This window comes from Lolium perenne, chromosome 4, assembly GCF_019359855.2.
Source record: "Lolium perenne isolate Kyuss_39 chromosome 4, Kyuss_2.0, whole genome shotgun sequence".
NCBI lineage: Eukaryota > Viridiplantae > Streptophyta > Magnoliopsida > Poales > Poaceae > Lolium > Lolium perenne.
In genome coordinates, this window is record NC_067247.2 from 363876018 (window position 1) to 363899368 (window position 23351).

The 23351-nt window shown below is 46.6% G+C and overlaps 1 protein-coding gene across 2 annotated transcripts in view; it reads left to right on the forward strand.

Annotated features, from left to right (window-relative positions):
- The first annotated feature begins 200 nt into the window (after positions 1–200).
- LOC127296737 (uncharacterized) overlaps positions 201–23351 on the forward strand; it is a 48657-nt gene continuing 25506 nt past the window's right edge. Inside the window, exons 1-8 of one of the 2 annotated variants that reach the window (XR_011744001.1) lie at positions 201–806; positions 884–1042; positions 1455–1544; positions 1914–2135; positions 2337–2514; positions 2643–2859; positions 3121–3263; positions 3614–3985. Coding sequence is in view for 1 of the 2 variants with exons in the window: in XM_071819454.1 (XP_071675555.1) it covers positions 616–806; positions 884–1042; positions 1455–1544; positions 1914–2135; positions 2337–2514; positions 2643–2859; positions 3121–3263; positions 3614–3805 (1392 nt within the window). In the remaining variant the exon portion in view is untranslated. Of the gene's footprint in view, positions 807–883; positions 1043–1454; positions 1545–1913; positions 2136–2336; positions 2515–2642; positions 2860–3120; positions 3264–3613; positions 4426–23351 lie in introns of those variants that run through there. The other variant, XM_071819454.1, reaches the window with a different exon arrangement.

Sequence of the window (23351 nt, forward strand, 5' to 3'; positions counted from 1 at the left end):
CCGTTTAGGATACATACAGTACATGATAGTGCTGCGTTGAAGGTGGATTCCTAGTTTTACACGTTACTATCAAAACGTTTTCAAGTCCAACTGCACGGTCTACGCGCACGCTATATATATATAGACGGATGTGGTGTCTAGGGGGGAGTAGGGAGCAAGCATAATCATCAATACTCGGCGAACGCAAACATAATCGCCTTGCCTTTGCTTGGGCGCGTGACCGACGGGTGGTGTCGATCGTAACCGCTGGGAACAGAACATGTCGTCGCTGCCTCCTTCGCCGTATGTCCTCAATTGCATTATTATTTCGAGACGATCTAGCTTTCGTTTTCACCATCTTTTTCCGTTCAGTGGCAAGTATAGTCTTGAATGTCATTTAATTTGAAAACGGACGAAGTATTTTATTAATTTCCCTTCCGCTGCTTACTTATTTTGAGATGAGATTGGAAAATCGGGAGAAACTCTTTTTATCACCAACTTAGGATTTCTGAGATGAATACCGACGGGGTTGGATCCATGAGGAAGGAAGGTTCTCGTAAGTCGTAACCCATACATATTCTTTCAGCCAGTTTTTTTTTTCTCCTAGTGTGTTGTTAGCGCAACTCCCCTCCTCGCATGTCGCCCGAACGCAACCGCGGCGACCAGCGATACTCTTGGTTCCCCTATCGTCTTCCCAACGGCGAAGAAATTCTTGTCTACAAAGATAAGGATGGGGTTCTCTTCACCGACCATGGCGGGCCGACACGACCCGTCCAAGATGTCATCAGGGAATTCCTCTCCGGCCTCAGCCGCGATCCTCCACCGCCGTATGCGACTTTTTTATGCATTGGTTATCAATTTATCATGTGTATTGTCTCCTGACCAAACATACATAATTGGATAGGACTGTTGATGAATCTGGCTCCAAACGCCCCGAGGAAGATCAACAAGGGGCCACTCCGAACCCTGCACCATCCCCAGCGCAATACACCAAGGAATATCAACAAGTGTCGGAATCGTCCATCACCGCTGCATCTTCTTTCTCTCTGCCACAGCCTACATCGTATGAACCTCTCTCTTTCTCTCTCTCGCTTTAAATTGTGAGTTGTTTCACTTTGAACTTTTGCGTGGGGATAGTATGTTGATAGCTAGCGCTAGGGTTCATGTGTGTCTCGAGTGGTGTAGGTCACTGTGATATCAATATTTCTGCATGAACTTCTGACAGAACATTGCCACTTAAACTACTAAAGTAATCCAATGCCCATTTTGAACCACTTAGCCCAACTTCCTTTACTCCCTTGCCGGTGGCAGTTTTCTAACAGACAGATCAAGCACATCAACAGCAGTTCAAAGCGTGGTATTTTGATGAAAAGATCATTTTGATCTATGTTCCTAGCTTGTCGTTGCTTCTTTCTTTACTCTGTTGAAACCATATTGATTTTTCTACATGACAGTTTGCCCCTTTTTTACTTCAGGCTCTTGAAGTTGAAGGAGTTGCTTGACACTACAGCAGTGGACAAATCGTGCATCACTAGCGTTTCTCCCTCTTTGCTGCAGTCTCTATTGTATGAACCTCTCTCTCTCTCTCTCTCTCTCTCTCTCTCTCTCTCTCTCTCTCTCTCTCTCTCTCTCTCTGTTTTAAATCGTCAGTTGAGCACTAAAAGTTTGTTACGACTGGGGTTTCATTTTGGTCTAAGCTTGATGGTTTGGAATGGGCTTGAAGCGGGTGAACTAATTTTGCAATGCATGCATGAAGTAGCATTTGCTTCTGTTCCACCTCATTTCATATTTCTGATCTAATCGAATCATACTTTTTGGGTTTGGAGCGGGTGGACCAATTTTGCAATGCATGCATGAAGTAGCAGACTTCTGTTCCACCTTATTTCCTATTTCTGATCTAATCAAAATCATACCTTTTTTGTGTTCCACTTCAGGTCTGGGGTGCCAGATCCCTTGGCATTGAAGCTTGGCATGGCTCTCATATCATCTTCATTTGTTTCTTCGTTGGTGCCCACTGGTCTATTTATAAAATATTTTGTCAGAGTTGACAAGGAGGGATTTTTCCATACATATCCTGACCGTGGAGGGCCATTTAAGACCTTAGAGAAAGCCCAGGAAGCTATTGATTCACATCATGTTGTTCAGCGAGAAATGATGTAAAGTCACTCCACTTTACTACCTATATACTATGTCCGTGTGTACCTTGCATGCAAACTTATTACTACATTTATGTCCTTGTGCACCTGGAATGCAAACTTATCAACTCAAATCCTTTGTCACTGGCTATTATATTTATGTTCTGCACTTTCCATTTAATAAAATATGCTGTCGTTAACAATACTCCATATCTGAAATAGGTGCATGGATGGCCTTTCTGATGAGGAGAGGGCCGTACGGAACACTCTATACTGGTATCATGATGGCACAAGGAAGCACTCAGCAGAAGCTTTTGCTTCCTGTACGACCCGTTGCACAACACGGGAATTGCTTAAGGCTTTAATAGACATGCACAACGAGGACAATGATCTTCTGGGGGTCTGCTCCCTCTCTCTCTCTCTCTCTCTCTCTCTCTCTCTCTCTCTCTCTCTCTCGGTTGCAGATTGCTTAAACGACATTGTATTCATGCTACGCTCGCTGACACTTAACAATTCTTACATTTTTAGGATCATGCATATGAACTAAAAGGTATTGTGGGTCACAATTCATGTTTTGATGGGAAAGACTGCATTTATAGGTCTTATTCTCATTTCAATCTGACCATGAAGACTAAAGGAGCTGATCACAACAACGATCTATATTTTGCTGAAGTCACGTGTATGAGTGGTGATTATGAAGCATATGTGCTCACCTGTATCTGCATAGTTAAACCTGATCACAATGGTATTTTCTATTTGACCTTTACAGTTTTAATTTATCAATTTTTTCCATGCACTTCTACTTGGTAGCTTTTGCATGCAGTAGTGCACTCTTAAGTAAAGGCGCTAACTAATAATAAGTTAGCAAGCAAACATGTGAAAGGCAAAAAAAAAAAATTCCAAGCAATTGTTGAAGATTGTTTATAAGACTGACTTAAGTTAAATGTGGATGCTAGCTAGCTATGGCAATGTTGTATACCTCACCTATTTTTACCTCTTTTTGAAGGTGAATGCGCTGTGTGTGAAGATAAAAAGGATGACATTAAGCACCCTAATGATGACGTATACAACCGTGGTCGCCGCAACAAGTTTCATGTTATTCGATCACGTCGTCGTTCTCATGCACTTGGAGTTGATTTGTTTGAGAAGGTGTGATAATTTACTGGAGGATATTTTTATGTTTAATTCACTGTTGTGGTTTTCCTAGCATGTATACAGAATCAAATTAGTTAGTCCAAAATAAACAGCCAACTACAGGCTGCAGCTTAAATTATTATCTATTGCACTTGTAAGTTAGCTGCAAATTAGGATAGGTAACTGCATCCAGAGAGGAGGTTACCTCTGAATTTATCAAAAGCATTCAAGGACCCTGAAGTCTAGGATCAGAAAGAATACCAGGCAGGAGTTGAATATCACAACTGTTAAAAATTTGAGTTATCATTCATGTGAAATCACTAATTTGTAGAGAACGACAACTGACATCTTGCCCCATTTTGTAGTTATTCGCCGTGCGTGAAGAGGCTTGGCTGATAGAAGAGGAGGCTAGGGTGAGACGAATGATTAAGGAAGGGAAGGATGCTAGGAGCAGCAAGTTGGAGGTGGACAGAGGGGAGGGCATGATTAAGGAAGGGAAGGAGGCTAGGCGCAATTTGGAGGTGGACAACATCCTGAAGCTGGCTAGTCGCAAGTAGAGGGGGGACAACATCCCGAAGGAGGCTAGGCGCAGCGAGTTGGAGGTGGACAACAGAGGGGATGTCATGATTAAGGAAGGGAAGGAGGCTAGGCGCAATTTGGAGGTGGACAAGATCCTGAAGCTGGCTAGTCGCAAGTTGAGGGTGGACAACATCCTGAAGGAGGACAACAGAGGGGATGTCATGATTAAGGAAGGAAAGGAGGCTAGGCGCAGCAAATTGGAGGTGGACAACAGAAGGGGTGACCATGCAAAGAGGGATAAGTATGTCGTACCGGCTAGACGAAAATCAGTCGAACGTGATCTATCCAGAGTCTGTATCTAATGGCCAGACAACTAATGCTCTTGAGCAGCGTAATTGCCCTCGAATGTTGCCTTGACACATCATTTATATGTGTCCCTAGGAGAGTAGCTGCACGCCTGCACCTACGGACCTTACCCATGAAAATTTGTCCGGCTCTTGTTCATCTCTGTTAATTAGTAAACGTCCAGTGCAATGCACATGTAACATTAGGATGAGTCGACATAAGCCATCTTTCTCGAGCTCGATGGACAGCAAATAGGCCATATTAAAAGAAGGGTTTGCGTGCACACATAATGTTATTGCACCTGTTTTATTCAGCCTTCTGGGAAAGAAAAGTTGTTTTCAACTACCTCTCTCTATAAAAGGATGTAAAAAATTTAAATGAATTTCCGACAACCTTTTATGGACGGAGGGAGTATAACATACACTCCTTGATTTAGAAAAAGTACTGAAAGTAGCATGTCGTTAATACATCTTGATCATGAATTTGCATATGAAACTTTGGAAATAATTTGGTTAGCGTTCTTTACTATTATGTTCCTTATATTAAAAACTTGATTAAGAAAATCGCTTCCTGTAAAGGATTCACCTAAGAACAAATTACATCAAAAAAGTAGTACTGAACAACATCTTAGAGAAAGGCTTGGAGAAGAATGGAGATAGCAATATAACATCAGTAGTGAACACTTAAATTTCCACTTGAAAGCTGATTGTCAACATAAACCTTGCCACTCTAAGATTGAGATATGGTATGTCCTTAGACTCCTCACGAGACGAGTAGAGCTTTGCACGGAGAATGGTAGGTGTCTCATGTACATAGGTAATGTTTCCTCATTATTCCATAACTTAAATAGTTACAATACACAAATTCCAAATTGCGAGAAGCACGTAGGGAGGCAACAACAATGTGCGTAGACCTAGGGAAGTGAAGTAGGGAAATGTTTCCTACTCAAAGTAGTTATACCCGAAAAGGATTCTGATCCTTTGGAGGTTGCATTGCTAGTCCTCCGTCATACAATCCAACCTACGTCCCGATCCTGAGTTTAAAAATCATGTTTTTAAGTTTCATAAAAATCTGAAATTAAATCATGATGTAGCCAGCATTGTATCCCACAAGCGTGTAAACTTTCAACTGGAAATAAAGTGTATTTTGAGCTACATAAAAATAACAAGTGTGTGGATATAGTGATTCAAATCTCCAAAAGAAATCAGACTTTGTCATTTTTTGTAGCAGACCTCGATTCTGATACATGAAACCAGTGACCACCTTACAGAATGCAATAGTGTGAAATACCTGTTGCAGTCAGCAGAGATTATATATCCTCGTATACTGAGCTATTTTTTCATTCTGAGAAACAACAATGTGCAATGCAACAGTTGGCTACAGTCCATGGGTGATCAAGTAGAGTGTCTGAACCCTCTGTCTCTTACCACACCCTGGGATCCTGGAGTTCTGGTAATTCTGCACTCGTATACTGGAACTCATCGTATTGTGACACATCCTGGAGCATTCACTCATGTGCTGCAATCCATTTTTGCTTCTGCTACTGAGTGTTACTATGTCTTCTGCTTGGGATGGATAGAAGTGAAAACAGCAACTGTACTTGTTCTAGTCGTTCCGCATTCTAAAGGCAAGTGTATAGCTAGGCATTCTCTATGTTCCTGTCAACTGGTCATAGTAGAACAAATCATTAATTTCCTATGGTGTGCAACATCAGTACACGTGACAAAACAAAAGCTTCCCCTGGATGTCCTTTTAATGGCTGAGACATTGCATAATTTGAGTAAGCTCAGAGAGGTACAGCTTAATTGTTCAGGAATGAACGTTGGGCTTAGTTTTATCCAATTTCTACAGACATCGTGTGAGTGGATACATAAGATTATCACGGCAGTGTCAGTTAGACCTCTCATAGAGCTTCATCATTCATATGGCAGGCTATATACGAAAACTGCATCTCTGGACGGACTGGACATCGAAGAACAGCCAACGTACATGTGCCATAGTACAATGCTTAACTCTTCTAAATTGCTGAGGCATATGGTTACTGTTTTGTCTTGCTCGTTAGCTTTATTTGGAAACAGGTCCAACTTACAGTGGGACCCTGGAATTGCATTTGTCTATCAGCAAGGTGTCCATAAGGATTACAATGCACCGAATCTGCTACCTACACAGAACTGTCTTCAAATATTGGAAATGAATATTATCTTCGTTACATTCCTACCTCCTTGATATGGTGAAGGAATCCTGAAGAATAGTTGATAATGACAAAAGTTTCTGAAGAAACTTGTCAGGACTGTATGGGTATGAGTAGTGGGTTTTCTAGTGGCTTAATAGTTGTAAGGGTAGTATCGGTATTCTACATATGTTGTCATGCTGTAGTAGTTAGGTCTATAAAAGTCTATCCTTGTATCCTGTTGCAATCAATTAAGAATATGAACCCTAATTTTATCTTTATTTTCCTGCAATTTATTTTAGTTTCATTCCAGCAATTTATCAGTTTTTCTACCGATTCCTCCTGAATCCTTCTTCGATGATCCTCTTCGCCAGCGATCCACCGGGATCCTGACATGACTTGACCATGAAAGCTTCCTCGGCAGCTCATGTCTCTCTCTAACTTCTTCACCATGCAAATTCATTTCTGTTTAAACTTACAGTGATTCAGGATTGTGCAAATATATGACCATGAAGAGTTTCCCGACCGTGCATAACCCATCGTCAAAATGTATTTGCCCCAAGGTTACACATTATAGGCAGCCAGGACTTCTGCGTCATATCATTCATTCATTCATGGACACCTGCTTCTGGAGCAAACACGCATTCTGATTTTACACTCGTCATCTGTCATTCCTCTGTGCTGCATCATCCTCTGTGCAATAATAGAGTGTGCGTATGCTACAACAGCTGAGCTGAAAGTTAAAAAAAAAAAACATCAAAATCATCCTCCGCACTAGTCCAAGGATCAGCTCTGTGCAGGTGACATCTTCTGTTTCTTCCTTCTCCTTTCATCTCCGCCGGCCGTCCTATCTGACCGCTTCGACTGCTTCTGCCTGATCTCCATCAGCTTCGCCTTGGCGTCTCGGAACGGCGCACCTGAACTCATGGCCAACAACTCCTGAAAAGATGTAAACCCACCAAATTAAAGGCCATGAAAATGTCCAACAAAACTCAAATTTAAGGCCCAGATTCACTGAAATGTCATAAAAAAGGGGGCATCTTACTTTTATGATCCATCGCGGCAAGATTGAAACCGATAGTATCCTTGCACCCCTGGAGGACGAAAATCAAAAAGGAAATGATCAGACTGCTGCAAGCTGTCTGTTGAACAGGGAGATGATTGCAAGCTATTTACCTTTACTCTACCGTAAAGAATTTCCTTCAGTTCTGTCAGTGTGGATCTTGCCCCTGGTATAGTAGTTAATTGGTTATGATGTGTTTGAAGCTCAACCTGCAAGGTTACGGAAGAGATCAGGATTTGGGCATATCAAGTTATTCAGGAAAATCTGCAGCAGGTTACACAACATTCAGCCAGCAATAGAATAACATGTTCAACCAGCCTAAAACTTTTTTTAAACATAAGGCTCGAAAGGCCGACTTGGCAGAGCCGCGTGAAGAGGCTGCAAAAGTCGATGTAGAGCGGCAGGCCGAGGAAGACAAAATCGGCGAAGCGCGGGAAGAGGCCGCGAAAGTCGGTATAGAGCGGCGAGCCGACGTAGACGGAGTCGGTGAAGCGCGACCAGAGCCGCGTGAAGAGGCCGCAAACGGCGACGAAGAATGGCTAGCAGTCATGCACGGAGGCAGCGGACAAATACCAAGAACCGAAGGTGGGCTCAGAGATAAGGCGGGGTCAGCGGAAGAAGACATCGGGTAACAACAGACGACGACAGTTTTTTTTTCAGCTTTAAGTCAAACGTAGGACGAGCAGGGAGATCCGGGCCAGCACTTGCACGCGCGGGCCGATCGAAGCGGGGCTGAGCGGGGAGATCGATCTGGCTCCTGGAGACGGAGCACCTGGGGGCGAGCGACGGAGCGCCTGGGGGCGAGCGGGGAGATCGGTGCCTGGGGACAGAGCGACGGAGGACGGAGCGCCTGGGGACGGAGCGACGGAGGACGGAGGACGGAGTGACGGATCCTGGCGCGCCAAGCGGGCGGATCGGGAGGCGGGATCTCCGGCCGATGCAGCGCGGTGGAGAGCAGGGCCACGCGCGGGAGCAGGGCCACACGCGGAGATCGAAGCCAGGGAGCAGGGCCACGCGGGGAGACGGCCGGGAAGAGATCGGGCGGGCACGGCCGGGAAGAGATCGGGCGGGGCGGGCACGGCCGGGAATAAGACCGGCGACGGAGACGGCCACGGAGACGGCCGGACGGAGAGCGGCGGCCGGCGGCGGCGGACGAAGAGCGGCAACTACGGCCGAGACAACATAAAGACTAGGACCAAGTTTTGCTCTGATACCATGTTAGACAATATGCATGATGTCTTACCAGGGGGCCAAAGGCCACAATATATAGTACATGTACAGGTGCAAATATGCAGGAAGCCCCCTAATATATGGGGAAACTACAATATACAAATATATACTCTAACACCATCAACCGGCCAGGCGTACAACGGTAGCAACAACAGATAAGAAAAAAACAGCGAAATGCTCGGGTTACCAGCTTACGATACACCAAAAGGAGCAACAAAGAAGAAGAGAAACAAGCTACAAAACACTAGATAACTAGGCAGAGAGCTTGAATCCATCGATGGAAGCTCTATCTTCTGTTGCAAGGGCACGGCGCCGAGAACTGCCCCGAACTAACAGATCTCCCAAGCTCACGCAAAGCGCACCCATGACCATCAGGGTGTGGTTATCTTCCTGTCTCGAGATACTAAAGAGGGAGGACTTGATGGAGACGCCTCCAAGGAGGAGAGCGGCGCCCCAGGGCGTCGCCGTCACCCGCACCGGCCGAGGCCTTGCCGGGCTTTCGCCCGAGCCCAACCACCACCCCTCAAGACGCATCCTTGACACTTATCCTACGACACATTGCTCCCACAGCGTAAGGAAGAAACCACCGGCATCGCCTGCGGCATGACGCCGGCCTAGGAAAGCACCCCTGGGTATCTAGGAGGCCGCCCAAACCAGACCGAACACCGTGTATATGTAGCCACGGAGACAATGGCGGCGACAAGCACAAAGAAGGTGGAGAGGGTGTGCCTAAAGCCAAAGAAGAGAACTTTGCGTCATCGGAGAAGCACGCAAGTTAAGCCTGGCGGCGTGATCCAACTACGAAAAAGGAGGGACATTTGGTGATGCCTCCAAGAAGGGACACGGCGTCGAGGACGTCGTCATCACCCGCAGCGGCCAAGGCCTTGCACAGCTTTCGCCGATGTCCCCCCATAACCCAAGGCCGGCCACCACCATGAGACCGCAGAGTGGGAAACGGAGCTGGCACTGCCGGCAACACTACAACCAGTCTTGCCAACCCAGGGGACGCAGTGACCTAGACCCCGGGTCAACTACGCCAAGCTCAACGCCGACACCAGCCGCGCACCGCCAAAATTGCCGCAGCAACCATAGCATGTACAAGCCGTCCATGCTGCCCTGGAGCAGCCCCTGCTGTCCATGGCGAAGCACAGCGCCCCGCCAAGCATATGGCGAGGCAGCGACAAGAGCCGGATGCTAACACCGCCACCACCGCATCGCCCGTGCGCGATCGCGGCTGGCAACCATCAAGCATCAGCAAGCGCCGCCCACCCCTGGAGCAGCGTCGCACCACTGCCCGGAGCCCCTGCCCCGGCAGCCAAGGCACAGCCCCAACTATGCCTGAGGCGACACGGAGCCAACCGTGCCGCCAGCCTGACTCCAACAACGCAGGGACCAGCAGCCTGAGCCAGAAGCTTATCCCGAGCAAATCCAGGCCAGACACCCACCACCACGACGGGAGGGCGGAGCCAGATCTGCAGGGGTCGGAGGCTACGGTCGATTTCGGCCAGAGACGATGCTGAGGCCCGTCACCACGATGGGGCGGCGCCGGAGCTGCACCGGGAGCCCGCAGCAGGCCTGGGCCACCGGAGACGGCGCAGAGGACCGGCGAGGGGCCCCAGCGCTGCGTTGACCTCCATCCCGCAGCGGGGAGGGCCACGAGACCAGATCCCCGCCGCCCCCATCACAGGCGCAGCACGGCCTTTGCCGGCGGCGGCCTCCAGGGGCGACGAGGCGGGGAGGGAGGGGAGGGGGTGGCGGCGCTGGGGGCTAGGGTTCGCCCCCTGCGTCACCTGGAGGGGACGACGCGAGGGCGTTTTCAGCAGATGAGATTCAACTTACCAGCCCAAAACTTTAGCAAGTGCACGCCACACAAAATCAAACTACGTCATGCTTCTCCTGGATTCTATCATAGAAACCACAACTACAAGAGGACAGCATGCATATGAAATATCATGTATTCCCTCCATCCCAAAATAGATGTTGCAAATTTGTCTAAATTTTGATGTATCTAGACACTACCAACCAGAGCAACCCGATGCCAGAACTAGAAGCACCCAAGGAAGACATAGCCATGGATGACGCAGGTCGGGGCAATATCCGCCTCCATATCTGTTTCCACCTCAGCAAGATGTGTTTCCGCCCGGAACTTCAAGACCCCCACATGGAGTCAGCGATGATCCCACCAAATACGGAGAGCTGTTGGTCACACCCATCACGTTGGATCGTGTGAAAGAGGTAACCCAACTTTATGGGATGCGTGAAGAGCTGCTCAAGGAGGCTAAAAGTATCAAGAATAAGTCCAAGGTAAGCCTAGCGATCCAAGCAAACACCATAGCATACAAGGAGAATGCTCAGAAACTCCATGAGAAGCTCCAGACAAAGTATAAGCGCCAAGAGTAGCATGCAAAGAGTAGCGCCAAGGTTGCCCGTCGCAACATCAACTTTGACACAGCTGTTGTGAATGAGCAACTAGTATTCACTGTTGGGCCAAAAGACAATACATGTACGTGGTACAAATATGCAGAGAACCCCTCATACACTAGGAATATACAGTAAAAGGGTCTTAACACCCCCCCTCGCAAACTCATGGTGAATCAACAACACTGAGTTTGGAGAGAAAGAACCCATGCTGCGCTCTAGTCTAGGCCTTCGTGAAGAAGTCAGCAAGCTGTAGCTCGAAGGGCACATAATGAAGAGCCATAACCTGATCCTACACAGCCTGACGCACATAGAAGGCATCAACACCAATGTGTTTTGTGAGCTCATGCTTCACCGGATCACGCGCAATGCTGATGGCACCAGTACTGTCCGATAAGAGAGGAGTCAGGGCATCAGCAGAAACACCAAAATCTGCAAGTAACCAGCATAACCAAGTCACCTCAGCCATCAATAGAGCCATCGCTCGCAACTCATCCTCGACACTCGAACGAGAGACTGCAACCTGCTTCTTGGTCTTCCAAGCAATGAGAGAGCCACCAAGAAAGACACAATAGGCGGAAAGAGACTTGCGATCCTCTGGATCGCTAGCCCAGGTAGCATCTGAGTAGGTCTGGAGCTGTAAGGAGCTGGATCTAGGAAAGAAGAGGCGACGGGAGATAGTGCCACGAATATACCAGAGGACACGAAGGAGATGACTATAGTGGACACTAGTGGGAGCAGACATGAACTGACTCAGAATGTGGACCGGGTAGGAGATGTCAGGACGAGTGACAGCAACATAGACAAGGCTCCCAACCAGGTGACGATAGCGAGTCGGGTCCGGGAGAGGATCACCATCAGTGGCACGGAGGCGGACATTGAGCTCCATAGGATTCTCGACAGTGCGGTCATAACAAGAGCGGCACGAGTGAGAAGGTCATGAATATACTTCTCCTGGGAGATATAGAAGCCATCGGAGGTAGAGGAAACCTCAAGCCCAAGAAAGTAGCAGAGAGGACCAAGATCAGTCATGAGAAACTGATCACGAAGACGGGCCTTGACAAAGGCAATGTACTCAGGGTCATCACCTGTGATGATCATGTCATCGACATAAAGAAGAAGGAGAGTCCGACCACGAGAAGATGTGTGAACAAAGAGCGCAGGGTCATGTGCGCTAGGGGCAAAGCCAGCAGAGGTCACCACAGAGCAAAACGCTGAAACAAGGCGCGAGGGGCTTGCTTAAGGCCATAGAGAGAGCGCCGGAGACGACAGACCATTCCATCGGGAATAGAGTAGCCAGGAGGGGGCTGCATGTATACCTCCTCACTTAACTCACCGTTAAGAAAAGCATTCTGCACATCAAGCTGAGAGACAGACCAATAACGAACAGAAGCAACGACAAGAAGAGTACGAAAAGTGGTCATGTGAGCCACTAGAGCAAAGGTCTCGTCATAGTCACGGCCATGCTCCTGCTGAAAGCCGCGAGCGACAAAACGAGCCTTGTAGCGCTCAAGAGAACCATCGGAGCGAGTCTTAATCTTGTAGACCCACTTGCAGGTGATGGGAAGAACAGAGGAAGGAGGAGTGACAACATCCCAGGTGCCAGTACGCTCGAGAGCAGCAATCTCCTCAGCCATCGCTAGCTGCCATTCGGGATGAGCAAGAGCATCCCGATAAGAGGTCGGCTCAAGGACAACAGAAAGACCGTAGTGAGTGGGAGAATAACGATCAGGAGGAGGACGAGCACGAAGATTATGAGTCGGCTCGGATGGAGTGGGCATCACACCAGAGGTGGAGGGCATGTCAGGAGGAGCAGCATCATCCTCACGTGGACGACGGGAGTAGTGAAAAGGGTAGGGAGGGACCACCGTAGGCGAGAAAGGTGACATGGGAGAGGAAGGTGTGGAGGATGGGGAAGGTGGTGAGGAAGGAGAGGGTGGCCTGGTGGGCGCGGAAGGAGAGGGTGGTGAGAGACTCGGCGGAGCAGGGACCTGAAGCACAGGAGGAGGTGAGTGTCAACACCCGGATTTTTAAGCCCAGATGCCTATTATGCCATTCATCGCAATCCCAGGAATATTGTTGTTGCGAGACATAACAGTCGAATATCATAAGTCATCATTCATTACATACCATACTTGTCTTACAAATTCATATCACATGATCCATATTACACAAATATTTGATCTATTGATCAACGAACACAAAGTTCATAGCGGAAGCGTAAATAAAAGGGGACTCTCTAGTCCACAGGCCAACGCTTGACGTCAGAAGACTCCTAGTTGTCGTAGGCGTCGTGCTGGTCATCACCTTGGTAGTTCTGTTCATCTTCATACTCTGGCCATTTGAATAGCCAGGGACACAGCCGTGAGTACTTTAAGTACCCACAAACTAATACTAGTGTAAGTGCTATCAATTCTAGTAAGGGGTGCTAAGCTCAAGTTTCTTTTGCATAAAGCCAATTTTAGTTCACAAGTATTTGATAAAGATTCTTTCATGTGCCAACTAACTCAAGTGGGAATATTAGTGTCATTCCCACAACTCAGTTGTGATTCAAACAATTCAGTTCAATTCACCATTCACTTCATCAATATTTCCAAGAAATATCTGACACCGGAAACTGTATGGCCTTTCCAACCGTTCGTAACCGTGGACACGGCTATTCGAATAGGTTTACACTGTGCAGAGGTTGCACACTTGTGCCACAACATTTGATTTCATCTATCGGGATAACCCCGAATCATCGTAACTCAGTACGCGGATCATCAACCATAACTTTTCACTTACAAACCCTAGTATAGGCACCTCTCCCCATGAGCTTGGCCTCCCAGTGAAGACCAACTGTCAACCTGGGAACTGCACAGGGCTTGGCCGTACAATTCACCTCATTTCACATCATTTCTCATACAACGGAGGCAGCCTCGACATAACCCCTATGATGCTTGTTTAGAGGGAACCCATACTAAGATGTATAAATTTCCAGTTAAGCCCTACCCATAATCAGATATTGTGGGGGTACTCAAAAATTGGAAAGGTATCGCATCCAAACCAATATCAGTTTTAGTCAAAATTCACCATCTCATTCAGGTCATATTCACCTTCAAAGTTCTTCCAATAGAATGACTCATCATTCCAAAGTTTTCAAATTCATTTCAAATCACATGTTCCCATCTAGAGTAGTCAATTTTAGTTGTTAGCACTAGCACTAATCATGAGGGGTGCTATCTTGCTTGGCCATCTATGAGGCTAACTTTACTACTCTAGTACCATTCTAAACTTAGACCAAAGTTAACTATAAAAGTAACTTCTTCATAAATCAAGTAAAAACTTGTAAGGTAAAAACTTGGGATGGGATTATTGTAAGTAAGGTAAGACTAATGGTGCCTTGCCCCAAAGGGCTTTGCACTTGCAAGAATATTAGCTTGCCTTGAGTAGGGTAGTGATCAAAGTTCTCTTCCTCCTCTTCTTGGTAGAAGCCTTCCTCTTCTTGGTATTCTCCGGTACTAGCGTCTAAAAACGAATATGAGATACGATCACCCAACAAGGTTCAAAAGCTACACTAAGCACACCATGGCTTCACACAAACTATTCTATCATTATGACACACATAACTTATTAGTTGCATTTGGTTTTCTTTCTTTAAGAAAAATAATTTCCTCTCATTACATATGTAAATGATAGTTTCCATTTAGTTCTTGGAGGAAATAGTTTCCTCTCATTGAATCTTCTTAAGATTTAATTTCCTCAAACACATGCATGAAATCATGTTGACCGAAGTCAACCATTCATTCTCATCATTTGGGAAAATAATTTAAATGAGTCAGAATACCTCATACCATTTAACCATACTAATTATGATTTAATATCACCAAGTATTTGATGGGATTCGTAGCATAGAAAACAAAAAATTCCTACCGCAAGAACGAAACACAAGCCAAGATCTAATCTAGAAGACGGTAGCAACGAGGGGATCACGAGACTAACCCTTGAAGATTTCCAAAGCCTACGAGATTAGGTCTCGTTGTTGCAGAAGATGATCACTTGCCGCTTTCAAAAGCGCGTAGAAGATCTTGACGGTGCCACAATCGGGCAGCACCTCCGTACTCGGTCACACGTTCGGTGTTGATGACGACGTCCTTCTCCCCGTTCCAGCGGGAAGCGGAAGTAGTAGATCCTCCTCGGAATCCCGGTAGCACGACGGCGTGGTGGCGGTGGTGGTGGAGATCTCCAGCAGGGCTTTGCCTAAGCGTTTGCGGGAGAGGTGGAGGAGGAGGGGAGGCTAGGGTTTGGGAGAGGGGGCGCCGGCTAGGGCAGCCTTGAGGGGTGCGGCCAACTCATGGCTTGGAGTTGCCGGCCCCTCCCCTTGCTCCTCATTATATAGGTGGAAATCCCCAAGTGTTTGTATCCAAGTCTTCGAATAAGACCCGAAACCAAAACCTACCAAAGGGACAAAACCTACCCAAGGGGGGAATCCTACTCAAGGTGGGACTCCCACCCCTTCCTTGGGGGGGTTGGCCGGCCACCTTTGGGGAGTCCACCTGGGAATCCTCCCCCTTAGGGTTGGCTGGCCATGCAAGGTGGAGTCCCTCCGGGACTCTACTTTCCATGGTGATTTCTTCCGGACTTTTCTAGAACCTTCCATAAATGCACCGGATCATTTCCAAACTTGGAATATGACTTCCTATATATGAATCTTATTCTCCGGACCATTCCGGACCTCCTCGTGATGTCCTGGATCCCATCCGAGACTCCGAACAAAACTTCGAACTCCATTCCATATTCCATATCTTACTTAAACGACATCAAACCTTAAGTGTGTCACCCTACGGTTCGCGAACTACGCAGACATGGTTGAGACCTCTCTCCGACCAATAACCAATAGCGGGATCTGGAGATCCATAATGGCTCCCACATATTCAACGATGACTTTAGTGATCGACTGAACCATTTACATACGATACCGATTCCCATTGTCACGCGATATTTTACTTGTCCGAGATTTGATCATCGGTATCTCTATACCTTGTTCAACCTCGTCTCCTGACAAGTACTCTTTACTCGTACCGTGGTATGTGGTCTCTTATGAACCATTCATATGCTTGCAAGCTAATTAGACGACATTTCACCGAGAGGGCCCAGAGTATATCTATCCGTCATCGGGATGGACAAATCCCACTGTTGATCCATATGCCTCAACTCATACTTTCCGAATACCTAATCCCACCTTTATAACCACCCATTTACGCTGTGGCGTTTGATGTAATCAAAGTACCCTTCCGGCATAAGTGATTTACATGATCTCATGGTCGAAAGGACTAGGTAACTATGTATCGAAAGCTTATACAAATACTCCCTCCGTTCCTTTCTATAGTGCCTATAGATTTTTGGCATTTGTTTCACAAAATAAGGCTGTAGCTTGGCCTTTTTCAATTACCCCCTCCCACCGGTCAACTCCCACACGACATGCATGAAAACAAATCCACACAAAATAGGAAATAACAAATTGAGATTCCTAATGCATGGTCCCAAGAATTGCTTAGATTTAGGAAGCAATGTTTTTTTCCTTAATTAAATCTGGCTGCACATATATGCAGAGTCAACCAGACAGATTTGTGGGATTTGTTATGGTAATTTAGGAAGTTATCGATTTTCCTAATTTTTGTCCGATCTTAAATCGTTCAGCCAGGGGGTCTTGTGTAAAAAATACTCTTGCGCTAATTTCCGTGCCAAAAAACTATAAGCATTATAGAATGGAACGAAGGGAGTAGAACTTAATGACGTGATCATATGCTACGCTTAATTGGGTATGTCCATTACATCATTCATATAATGACATAACCTTGTTATTAATAACATCCAATGTTCATGATCATGAAACTATGCTCATCTATTAATCAACAAGCTAGTTATACAAGAGGCTTACTAGGGACTCCTTGTTGTTTACATAACACACATGTATCAATGTTTCGGTTAATACAATTATAGCATGGTATGTAAACATTATCATAAACACAAAGATATATAATAACCATTTATTATTGCCTCTTGGGCATATCTCCAACAGTATTTTCATGTGAGAGCATTTAGACCAGGGTCACAACTTCATATGAAAGTACTTGGGACAAGATTTAAATGAAGCAAAACACTTCATATGATTTACATAATAGTTTTGGACAATATCACTTGAATAAACTAGCCATATAGTCCTTTATTTAAACTAGGCCATGATAACTCAAAGTAACCACACCATATTTTTGCAGAAACAATTAGCGTAAGTGAAATGTGAGCTATGAGAGTTGAAAACAACTTAATATCATTTTTTGTTGATTTTTAATAAATATTTGAATGTGCAAAAGTCCCTAACTTGTTATTTTTGTCACATTATTTCTACAATTAATATCACAGTGAGGCCAGTTTAGTTTTGTAGATCTTTTTCTTACCTTTCCAACAATATAAAATTCATCAAATTTGGTTAAGCCAATTTGAATCTATTTAATTTTGAACACAGGGCCAGTATTGAATTTGATTTAAACAATTTTCATATTTGAAATTGGAAACGGGCCGGCGGGAAAACTAAAGGGCCCAAATCATTTAAACGGACAGAGTCCAGCCCACCACGCGTCCACGCACGCGTGGGCTGTCTAACGGTGGGCTCCACCCGTCAGCGACTGTTTAACACCGAAACGGTACGGGGGACGTGGAGCGTTGGATTAGATGGCGATCTAACGGCCAGGGTTCATCATCGTCGCCGGCGAGAAGCTCTCACTGGCACGGCGGCGCTAGGGGGTCGGAGAGCTCACCGTGGCTCTAGCGGCGGTGGGCAGTGTGCTCGACGAAGTGGTGGACGACGGTGAAGCGCCTGGTAGCAGTGGCGCGTCCTGGGGCGACTCCAATCGGCGGCGAGCTTCCGCGGCGGCGTGCGGCAGTGAGGTAGAAATTGAGCAGTGGTGGTGGCTAATCGAGGCAGTGGAGTGGCTCAGGCGGTCGAGGGAGAAGAGGTGAGTGTGCTGGTGTGCTCAGATCGACGAATGGGAGTCTCCTTTTATAGGCGAGGGAGTGGCCGTGGGTGCTGCGGCGAACTCGACATGGGCGCGGCTTCTCCGGCGAGCTACTGGGCTAGGCGAGGGAGGCGCACTGTTCTGCACATCATGGCGGTCCGATAGGCAGCGCTAGCTAGCTCAGGCGGTGCCTAACTTGGTCGGGGCGCTGCGACGTCTAGCGCGCCCAAGGCGGGGTTTTGTCCTCGTCTCCGGCGGTGACGGGCACGGGTCGCGGTTGCGAGGTTGTCTGGCAGATTCGTGGTGGCGCGGCGATGCTCAACGTGCTCAAATGGGGGTCCAGGCGATGCGGGAGGTGGCCAGGCGACAGGTGGCCAGTGGGCGTCTGCGGCGTGCATGCGCGACGGCGTCGGCATGTCCTGGCCGCCATGGGCGCGAGCTGGTCTGGCTCCTATCGTGCTCCTCCTCGATAGTGGCTGGTGTAGGCTGATGCAGGGGTGCGAGGTGGCGCAAAATGGCACGGTGGCCGTGGCTGGTGAGGGAAGGAGAGGGAAGGGGCTTGCCATGTGGAACATGGCCGGCATGGCCATGTCCATGCCATGCATAGCTCCTCTCCTAGGGTTTCTATGCTGGTGTGAGAGAGAGGGGACCAGGGAACCAGTAGGAAGCAAGTGGTGGAGTTAGGGTTAGGCCAACACTATTCCAAATATTGTTTGAGATTTGATCATATTTGCAAATTCAAATTTGTGCCAAATTTGGTCTAGGAAAAGTAGTTCCAAAATTTGAAAATGGGTGGTTTGGTTTGCTTGCAAATGACCACAGACACTCAAAGGTGGTGGTGGCATTGCAAAAATAAAAGAAATGCAAATTTGGCAAAGTGTGAGATTGTTGCATTTGTTAAAAAGTCTCAACTTTGCATGAGCATAGTTTTTGATCCAAGATGAATTTGATATGGTGGTATTTACAAAAGTTTTTCACCTTGATGTGTACTTGGATGAGGTGAAAAGAATTGGATTTGTTTGGTTTGAAAATCTTGAAATCCAGGGGCTCAAAGTAGTGATCAGATTGTAAATGGCAGAAATGACCATTATTACATGTGATCATATTTTGAGTTCAAACTTGATTTGATTTGAATTTCTTTGATTCCAAAAGTTGTAATAAGTGTTTAGTAACATAATAAAACTAATGGTGAAAGTCAAATTGGTCTAAGGTAAAGATTTTGAAAAATGGCCTAAACCATATGTGAGGGTTTTAGGGTTTTTCTTATTTGATTTCTTTTCTTTTTGTTTGATTTGATTTGTGATCTTCTCTTGATCAATTTAGGGTTTTAGGGTTTAGTGCATAAACACATAAGCACTCATCATGGCATATCACACAACAATGCACAATTCCTATGCATAGCACTATATGCAAATAAAAGTTTTTGTTGGTTCTAAATTTGGACTTTGAAATTATTCTTCTTCCTTTATTTGAAATTTGGGATGTTACAAAACCTTCCCCCTTACAAAAGATCTCGTCCCGAGATCTAAAATAAAATTAGGTACTAAAGAGATCTGGGTACTCCTTCTTCATATAGTCTTCACGTTCCCAAGTGGCCTCATCTTCGGTGTGATTGCTCCATTGTATCTACAGGAACTTGATGCTTCGGGTGCGAGTGGTTCGGTAAGCTTCCTCCAATATGTGAATCGGCACTTCGCGATACGTCAAGTCCTTGTTGATATCCACTGATTTGTGATCGATGTTCTTGAACACTTCGGTCTTCTCGGGCACTTCTAGACACTTCCGGAGTAGTGAGATATGAAACACGTCGTGCACCGCCGACATTTCTTCCGGTAACTCCAGTTGATAAGATACCTCTCCTCGGCGGCTCAGAACTTTGAAGGGTTCGACATATCGGGGTGCGAGCTTTCCTTTCTGCTGGAATCTCTGCATTCCTTTCAGGGGGATACTTTGAGATAGACGAAATCTCCGATCTCGAAGGTCATCTCTCGGCGTCTTTTGTCGGCGTAGCTCTTCTGTCTTGATTGCGCCATTTTGAGGTACTCGCGGATTTTTTGCACTTTCTCTTCGGCTTCACGAAGAACATTTGGTCCAAAGACTTGGCTTTCTCTGACTTCTGACCAATTCAGAGGGGTACGGCACTTCCTTCCGTACAGGGCTTCAAAGGGGGCCATCTGTAAGCTGGCTTGGTAGCTGTTGTTGTAAGAGAATTATGGGTAAGGCATGCAGTCTTCCCACTTGGATCCATATTCCAGTACACATGCTCTCAACATGTCCTCCAGTATCTGGTTGACTCTTTCCGTCTGTCCATCGGTCTGCGGATGATAGGCGGTGCTGAAATTCAACCGGGTTCCTAGTCCTTCATGCACTTTCTGCCAGAATCTTGAGGTAAACTGAGATCCTCTATCTGACACAATTGACTTCGGGGTTCCATGCAGGGCGACTATTCTGGAGATGTACATCTCAGCTAACTTTGGGCCTTGGTACGTGGTCTTGACGGGGATGAAATGGGCTACCTTCGTTAATCTATCGACAACTACCCAGATTGAATCATTTCCTTTGCTGGATTTGGGCAAACCTGTGATAAATTTCATTCCTACCGAATCCCACTTCCATTCTGGAATCTGCAGTGGCTGCAGCAGTCCTGCGGGTCGCTGATGTTCCCCCTTGACTCGTTGACAGATGTCACACTTGGCGATGTAGCTTCCAATTTCTCTCTTCATTCCATGCCACCAGAATTGTTCCTTCAAGTCTTGATACATCTTGGTACCTCCGGGATGAATTGAGTAAAGGGTGTCATGGGCTTCCTTCAGGATGACTTGCTTCAACTCTGAGTCTGATGGCACACAAAGGCGTCCTTTGTACCAAAGAACTTTGGCTTCATCTACGGTGAATCCTGGTGCTTTCCCTGCAGCTATCTTGTTCTTGATTCCGTCGATGCTAGCATTTCCTTTCTGGGCTTGTTTGATCTGGCTAATCAAGGTGGGTTGAAGTTCGATGCTGGCTAGGAATCCTTCACTAACAAGTTCAAGTCTAAACTGTTCAAACTCCTGAAACAGGCTGGGCTGCTCGATTGCGATCATGGAGTTCAATTGACACGGCAGTCGACTCAAAGCATCCGCTACCACATTGGCCTTGCCGGGGTGGTAGTGAATTTCCATGTCGTAATCCTTGATCAATTATATCCATCTGCGCTGCCTCATATTCAGCTCCTTCTGGGTGAAGATATATTTCAGGCTCTTGTGGTCGGAGTAGATCTCGCATCGATTACCCATGAGGTAATGCCGCCAAACTTTCAAGGCTAAGACTACGGCTGCAAGCTCTAAGTCGTGGGTTGGATAATTCTGCTCATGTTGTTTCAGCTGTGTTGACAGGTATGATATCACTTTGCCTTCTTGAATCAGTACACATCCAAGACCAATCTTGGAAGCGTCGCAATAGACATCAAAGGGCTTGGTGATGTCTGGCATGATCAGAATTAGGGCTGAGGTCAATCTACTCTTGAGTTGCTGGAAGCTCTCTTCATATTTGTCAGTCCATTCGAACTTCTTGTCCTTCTTCAACAGTTGTGTCATCGGTCTGGCGATGCTTGAAAAGCCTTCGACAAATCTTCGGTAATATCCGGCTAATCCAAGAAAAGCGCGGACCTCGGTCTGGGTGGTTGGGGCTTGCCATTTTGTAACAGTTTTGATCTTGGCGGGATCTACGACAATTCCTCCTGCAGACAAGATATGTCCCAGGAATCCTACTTCCTTCAACAAAAACTCACATTTGCTGAACTTGGCATACAACTGGAGATGTCTCAGGGTTTCTAGGACAGTCTCCAAATGATGTTCATGTTCTTCTTCGGATTTGGAGTAGATGAGAATGTCTTCGATGAAGACAACGACAAACTTATCCAAAAAGTTCATGAAGATCTTATTCATGAGGTTCATGAAATAAGCTGGGGCATTGGTTAATCCAAACGACATGACGTTGTACTCATACAACCCATATCTGGTGGTGAAGGCAGTTTTTGGGATATCTGTGGCACGAATTTTCAGCTGATGATAACCAGTCCTAAGATCAATCTTAGAAAACACTTTGGCACCGGTCAACTGATCGAACAGGTCTTCTATCTTGGGTAGGGGGTACTTGTTCTTGACGGTGACATCGTTAAGCTTACGGTAATCCGTACATAAACGAGTGGCACCATCATTCTTGTCCACAAACAAAACAGGTGATCTCCAGGGTGATGCACTAGGTCGAATCAAACCTTTGGCTAACATATCATCAATTTGCTTCTTCAACTCCACAAGCTCTGTTGGGTTCATACTATAGGCTCTCTGGGCTATAGGTCCAGTTCCGGGGATCAACTCGATGATAAACTCGATATCCCGATCAGGGGGCAAACCGGGTAGATCATCCGGAAACACATCAGGGTATCGACAAACGACCCTAATCTGATACAGAGTTGGCTTGGCTACACTTTGATTACAGGTAAACTTTCTGGGCAATCTTTCAGATACATGCTCTACTAGGATTCCGGTGCTACTAGTCATGGTGATGGCTTTCTTAGCACAGTCATTCAGTCCATGGTGTTTTGACATCCAGTCCATTCCTAGTACGACTTCCAAACCTTTGGTACCCAGAACAATCAAATTGGCATAAAAATCTACTTCATGGATTCTGATGGGTACATCTTTGCAAATTTTTCTAGCTTTGGTGGTTTACCCAGGTATTTGAACTATCATAACATGCTTCAAATTGATGGGTTGGATTTTACTTGTGCATGCAAAGTCTTCAGTGACAAATGAATGCGATGCTCCGGAATCAAACAACACTCTGGTAGGTACGGAGTTAACAGAAAACATACCCAGTACAACATCTGGTGCTTCCTGGGCTTCTTCGGCGTTCATGTGGAAGAGATGGCCATTGCGGTTATTGGGGTTGTTGGGGGCGAACTTTTTGCCGGTGGAGACGCGGCGTTGCTGCTGAGCAGGTGCAGCGGTGTTGGCGGCATTCTTGGCTAACCTCTTGGGGCACTCGTTGGAGTAGTGTCCCACCACTCCACACTCATAACAAGTGATGGTGGCCTTGTCCTTGGGGGCGACGGGGATGGCGTTGCTCCCAGTCCTTGGAGCGGTGTTGGTGTTGTTGTTGTTGTTGTTGGGGGCTCTGGGCGGAGCGCGGTTGAAGTTGTTGTTGTTGTTGTTGTAGTTGTTGTTGCTGTTGTGGTGGCCTCCTGGCCTGGGGTTTCCTCCACTCTGGATCAGATAACCCGGGCGTGAAGTCTGCATCTGGGGCTTGTTGTTTCTTGGGGCGAAACCTCCGCTTTACCTGGGGCGATACTTCGGAGCATTGCTGGGCCCACTCTAGTGCAT